The sequence below is a fragment of the Octopus sinensis genome, linkage group LG2 (genome assembly GCF_006345805.1).
Source record: "Octopus sinensis linkage group LG2, ASM634580v1, whole genome shotgun sequence".
Lineage (NCBI taxonomy): Eukaryota > Metazoa > Mollusca > Cephalopoda > Octopoda > Octopodidae > Octopus > Octopus sinensis.
Window position 1 is genome coordinate 128661860 of NC_042998.1, and position 6877 is coordinate 128668736.

At 37.7% G+C, this 6877-nt stretch overlaps 1 protein-coding gene across 11 annotated transcripts in view; it reads right to left on the reverse strand.

Annotated features, from left to right (window-relative positions):
* Positions 1-5614, reverse strand: part of LOC115230663 (myoferlin) — a 208485-nt gene extending 202871 nt beyond the window's left edge. For 3 of the 11 annotated variants that reach the window (XM_036499276.1, XM_036499275.1, XM_036499274.1), the window contains exons 1-2: positions 5154-5613; positions 3831-3886 (exon numbers count right to left, since the gene is read on the reverse strand). In XM_036499276.1, the coding sequence (XP_036355169.1) occupies positions 3831-3886; positions 5154-5250 (153 nt within the window). In that variant the 5' untranslated portion in view covers positions 5251-5613. Of the gene's footprint in view, positions 1-3830; positions 3887-5153 lie in introns of all 11 variants that reach the window. The other 8 variants (XM_036499297.1, XM_036499277.1, XM_029800805.2 and 5 more) reach the window with 4 other exon arrangements.
* Between the last annotated feature and the right edge of the window lie 1263 nt (positions 5615-6877).

The window sequence follows — 6877 nt, forward strand, 5'->3', positions numbered from 1 at the left end:
CGGGGGGGGGGATAAAGATAGCAAGCAGAGAATGAGAGAGAGGGAGATGAGCCAGAAAGAGAGAGGAAAGGAGTGGCAAAGACAGAAGGAGAGGCAAAATGAGGGAAGTAGGGAGAGTACATGAGAGAGAGGAATCAGAGATAAAGAGAGAGAGAGGAAGAAGGAAGGGAAAAGCAGAGTGTAAGAAGGGGGAAAAGAAGGAAGTCAGTGAGAAAGAGAAAGGTAATGAAGGCCTATCAGAATAAAATTGACACATGGAGGGAGGTTTAGTTAAAACTAATGACACTGTCCATTTGTGTTATGAAACTGCTAATAATCCTGATTTGGAGAAAGCACAGGAAGTTTGACATCAACATATCCCTGTGGGGAAAACTCCCTCAACTGCTGCCCACATTGCTTCCAATTCCACACACTAGGTAAATCTCCAAAATTATACCTTTCTGTTCTATCAGATTCACCACCATGTACACATACTTGTCAATTGCAAAAAAATTCCTTTAGTTGCTTCAATCCAATAAGGAAACCAGCCTTGACAATATCCCTTCTATTACCTTCAGACAATGCACTCCAGAGGCAATCCCTACTATCCTAACCAAACTTTTAAATCTCTCTCTCCCCAAAGATATATACCAATCTTTAAGAATGCACTTCAGTGTGTCCTATCTCTAAGAAGGGCAATGGGTAACCTCTGATTTTGCCAACTATCATCCTCTTGCACTCATTCTAATATCCCAAGGGTGATAGGGAACAGCTATTAACCTTCTCCAATACCTTGAATTTCTTTCCCTTATAGCTTTCATAAACCCCAAATCTCCTGTCACTCATCAAGAAATTTAGTTGCAAGCAGTGTCGTCGTTCTCAACATCAGCCAAGTTTGCAACCATGTCTGACATACAAATCTCCCTACCTAGGGTTCCAATCATCTTTCATATCAGTGACTTTTTATCAAACTGTGGTGTGCTGATGGAGCTTGCTGACCCACACTGGTATGCTTCAGGGTACAGCTTTACCTTTCACATTCTTTTCCCTATAAATTAATATCCTACATAGCATCATTTTCAACAGTGCTCTGTCTAATCTTACTCCTTCACCTTCCACATCCAAGTGTTATTTACATACAACCAGGACATCTCACACTAAATCTACCCTGACTTTATGAACAGAGATCACTACCAGCCTCCAAAATATCATCCAATGAAGTCATGCCTATTTTATCAATAGCCAAAAACATACAGAAATCATTATCACACCTTACCCCTCTTAAATTTGAACAGTATGCAACTGGAACCCACATTATCCCTTCAAATGCTAAACCTCACTATTATGGAGGATCTCTTTGTACCAAACACATCTTCAACATAGTAAAGACTGGTTTTTCTTCAACAGTAACTAATCCAATACAAAGTTCAGGTGACACCTACAATATTCTTCTTACATCTGGGATAGTGCTGTTGCTATACATAAAGGCATTCTAAACTGTATTCAGAGAAAGGTGACCTGACTGATCTGCATGAAGTCACTAAGACACACTCTGGCTCACAAATGTGATGTCTCCTCTTTACTTTTTCTACTGCTACTTCAGCAGGTTTTCCTCTTCAGAAGTCCCTGGCTTTGTGCCTTCTATGCTTAGGTGCTCCAAACTCACTTTATCTCCCCAACTCTTCATCTGTATATCTACACTGGTTTCTTGCCCAAGCCTGTACAAGCCACTATATTCAAAAAGTTGGCTCTTGGGAATCCATGCCCTGCACATGTTGCAACAGTTTCAATTTTGCTATCCAAGTTAGGCTGCAGTAGGATACTGACATCTTTTTTTAAGACCCTAGTCAGCCCTGGTATTGCAGACGTATAACAAAAAGCATTCCAACCTTGACTATATGTTTTTTTTAAAGAAGATACAGTGTTTTTAGGACAACATTGTACACTGTGTCCTTACTTTTTTTTTTCAGTATAGTAGGCTACAATTTGAGGGAAACTCAGACCCAAAACAAAGTGAAACAGAAATGTTGCACATAATTGTGGATAATGCCAAAAGCCATTTGGATGCTTTTCAAGGATAGTGATGTTTAATGTAGTTGATGTTCAATTTGCCCTTTTCCAGGTAGATGTTTGTAAATGAGGGGATTGGGGGACAAAATGAGAGTTTCTGATTGTTGCACTTCTAGGAAGGATGAATTGGGCAAAGCATTAAGAATATGGAGAGACAAATAAAGGATGACAAGAGGAAAACAAGTAGGAGCTTGGGCCTTGCCAGTTTAGAGAAGACAGTTGTAAAAATAAAATAGTCATGAAAGAAACAAGGTCTCAGTAAGTTAGTGATCATAGTATGTTTGTGAGTAAATCTTTGTCAACTGATGGCCTTTCTTTGGAGACAACCATATGCCATGGAGTACTGCTGTTCCAGTTATGTAAGCAATACATTAAGGCACACTTTCACCAAATAGAGGGTCACCTCTGGTCAGATCTAAAGTATTTTGTTGACACAGGGGAGGAGTGAGAGTATTAAGGGCCTTCAGGCATAACTGTTTACCAAGCCCCTTAGCATTGATATCAGTAAAGTTAACATGTAGAGTGCTTGCCCCTCAGAGCTCCGGGCCCTCAGGCAGTGCCTGATTGACCGACTGCTCAGTCCGCCCCTGTGTTGACATATAAAGGAAGCCTCGGTGAGGCAGTGGGGAAGATGGCTGGTCGTATGTGTGTGTGGATGGATGATAGATAGAGAGAGATAGAGAGAGAGAGAGGTCATAGAATGTCATGAACGATTATGAGGCCTAGCAGTTAAGTTCGAGGCTAAATATTTTCGAGTTCAAATCTTGCTGAGATCAGCCTCTTTGCACTTTAATTATTTCAGATTTTCACGTATCACTAAGCTGTGGAGATAAATGAAACCAATACTAGTAGGTATGAAAATACACATTTTTCCACACTTCATGCTCGTTTAGAAGGAATAAGCGAAATGACAATTAAACTAGCCTGACACGTTAAGTCGAGCAGTAAGCATTTATGATATAACCACAATAGTTGCTGTAGTTAAACTTTCCGCCTCCCTTCCACCGGATGCACACCCACACAAAACCAAAAGAATTTATGAACTGAATAGCGGGTTATGGAAACGGGGCGTATAAACTAAAATAGAATTTTTAAAATTTAGCAATTGTAGACAAAGGAAAAAAATGAAACATTAAAATTTTTGGATAGTTGAGAAATATATGCGTGTGTGTGTGTGTGTGTGTGTGTGTGTGAAGTGTGTGTGGGTAAGAGAGAAAGAAAGAGAGAAGACAGACAGACAGAGCGGCACAGTGAGCATACGGATGGGTAACTGACTTTAAATGTTCCAGTTTCGTTATAAATAATCTGCACCCAAATGAAAGATTTTAGAAAATCCAGAAAGGTATATAAGAAGATGTATTAGAATAAGAAGCCTGGGAAGGTATGAAAGAAAGTGCGTGTTGTTGCAGTGTTGTTAGGGCGTGGTCACACTGATTAAACTTAAGATGGTGATGGCACGCTCCAGATGCACTTATATCACTAAGGCACCTGCAAGAAAAAAAGAGCATAACTATGCCGAAAAAAGATATCAATCAACAGCTACCCTCCACAATTCTCTTAGTCTCTCCATAAATTTTAAGGTCCTTATATACTCACAGTAGCTCACACGCACATACACACATTTGTAAATAATCTCAGAAATGATTATACATACAACTGAGATTTATATGACCGCGAAGGAAAAAAAAATGACAGTAAGAGAGCTGGATGGAAAATGTTTAATAACGCTTAATTCCTCAATGGAATTGTCAGGCGTTCTAGCAGACTATGGTGACACCTACCTCGTTCCATTCAGGGGTTTCCGTATCTTTAATCTCCTTGGTTTTCTTTTCACTCCCTGCAATGGAATCAATGTTGGTTAATTGGATTATAATCAAATTTCATGGTTATTTTACTATATTTTTCTTTAAACAATATCTTCTGCACCCCCCCCCAAAAAAAAACAGGAGTTTTAAGTTACGGAAAACACATATGCAGAAACAAAATAAAATTAGACTGTTTGTATTGTTAGGGTCCCCGAGTTGCTGTGCAAGCTGAACAGTGAGAGACTAGTGATTGAAATTACAACTTTTATTGAAAGAACTTTATTAGAATGCTTATGTCTACTGACCGGCAAAATTTACTTAAGGACCATGCTGTCCCATTAACAAAACAGTCGAGTTCATTTGGTCAAGTACAAAACAAAATCATTGGGAAAAAATCAACTGTCTCTCGTAGAATAGCAATATTTATTTTATCTATCGCAAGTAGATAGTAAACCCTGGTGAGCTTCGAACTTGGAGCGTCAACTTTAAGTCAATTAACTACATACGCTACCCTTTGACATCTCATAATTCATATTATGTTGAATTAAACTAATATATGTGGAAGAATTAAGAGGAGGGCTTGTTTCAGTCTCACGGTTTTTTCCCCGATATATATTATGCAATCCTATCCTGCTAAAGTAGACTTTCATGCGGACTGTAACCATAATCTAGACGAAAGTAAAGAATACGTACACCCGGTGTTTAGGGTTAGGATCTTTGTTACGCCAAAAACGGGTGGTGTAGGTATCTATTTTTTACCTCCGCCCATAATCTATGTGTAACAGATTCTTTAAAAGTTTCGAAGGATAATTCTAATAAATTTACAATCTTTATTTTAAAAATATATCGCATTAGTAAACATATAATACACATCAGAAAGAATGGTTCAACAGAATCGCAGAAAACTAGAAAGTTTTATATAAATGAAAGTTATATATAGCAATGTCTACGGAAGTTTTTAAATATATATATATGTATATATAATATGCACACAAGTATGAATGGGACAAAGATTTATTTATAAGTTTATCGAGTATAGAATTAGTTAAGTCATGATATAGGGAAACTGTCTGACCAAATATTTCTACAATAAAACAAAGTAATAACTTATAACACATTTTTATTTAGGAATGCCCAGAGAAATGTCAATTTTTTTTTTCTGTAGTTCACTAACATTAACAGGAGCAACAATATATCCAACAAAATGCACATGTGTGTGTGCATATATGTATCTGCATGTCTGTGCATATAGGTGTATGTATGCGTATATATGTGTATAATAAGCACGTTTTTTAATACCTTGGAATTTCACGTAACACATAGGGTCCAACTTGAAGAAAGTTTCCACACTGGGAAGTTTATCTGCGCTGATTACAGTCACTTTTAGTGTCGTCATCGTGAAGGTCTTTCTCGGTAGAATCAAATGCCTTGTGTATTTATATATCTATCAAAATATCTTTCCACACAAACTATACACTTATATACATACATCTATACACAACAAGCACGAGTGTATGTTTGTATATATTTATATGTAGATAGATGTTTATCTTCTCGTTTCAACAATCGATGTCAAGACACATGCGATACTCCATCCTTACACCTCCAACCGAGTCAACCCAATAACTCGAAGTCCGAACGCCTACAAACAGAATATAAATATAAAATAAAAATAAAAGAGACAACAAAAAAAATCCTTATGGCTTTTGCTCTTTTATATTATTTTTGTTTTGTCGTGGTTGGTTAGTTTTTTTTCTTGCTATTCATGTGTGCGTATGTGTGCGTGACAGATTATATATATATATATATATAATAAATATATATATATATGATTTGATAAAGAGTGTTACGGGAGAAAAACCTCGCAATAGGTCTCGTAATCTGTCAGTCACTCTGTCTATGTATAAATGTAGTTGGTTGTGGTGTTCCCCCACTCACACTCCGTCGCTCTCTCTTTCTCACTCTCTCTATTTGTTTAACTCAGGGAGGGTGTGTGCGTATATATATATATATATCTATCTATATAGACAGATATATATATATATATATGCTTGCGCGAATACAGACGTGTGTGTGTTTGTGTAAAGGCGTGTTTGGAGAGAGTTTATGTCTATGAATCTATGACTGAAGGAGTACTTGTTTATAGGTTCCTCTCTATCTCTCTCCAACTACGCGTATGTATATATATATATATATATATATATACACACATATATGTGTCTATCTATCTATCTGTCTATCTACTGAGGTCTTAAGGTATAGGTAGTTGCCCGGAGGCGTCACGAGTGCGGGGGTCCACTGCTGTTCTATGCATGCTTGCTTTCAATAAATACTATTGAACCAAATACATTTATTTGCCAGGAGGGTGTCATAACGCTACTAAGATGACCCTGTACACACACACACACACATATAGATGTGCACATGTCTGTGGTTTTTGGGGGTTTTTTTTCAGTAAGGTATTTATTCGGTACTACTTAAATACAGAGGTCCCAACGCATCTACGTAACCCTAACTGCTAACGCGTGTGCACTGTACAAACATCTTTACGTAGATGCACTGGGACCTCTGTATTTAAGTAGTGCCATTTATTCATATTGATTGCTATCTGCATAAGTATTGCTGGAAGTGTGAAATGAATGGGTGAAAGAACCTGTAATATAAAAAGTTGCAATTTTATAGAATATTACACAGTTAACAGAAGAGAGAGTGGGAAAGAATGGTAGCAAATCTAGGCTAAGGAGCCGCCTGTCTGCGAGGCAAGCACACCACACGTTTTATGGTGGCGGTATTCTACCGGTAAGATGGTGATGACTTGCTTACTTTTCTTGGATAGCTGAGAGTGAAAGAGAAATAGAGATAAATATATACGTAGAGAGAGAGAGGGGGGAAGAAAAGTTTAGAAAGGGAAATAGAGAAAGTGTTTGAGGGGGAAAGAGTAGGCGAAATAGTGAGGGAAATGAAGAAGTAAAAGAAGTCGCACTAAAAGTTAAAGTCGTAGGAGCAGTGGGAGATAGCAAGAA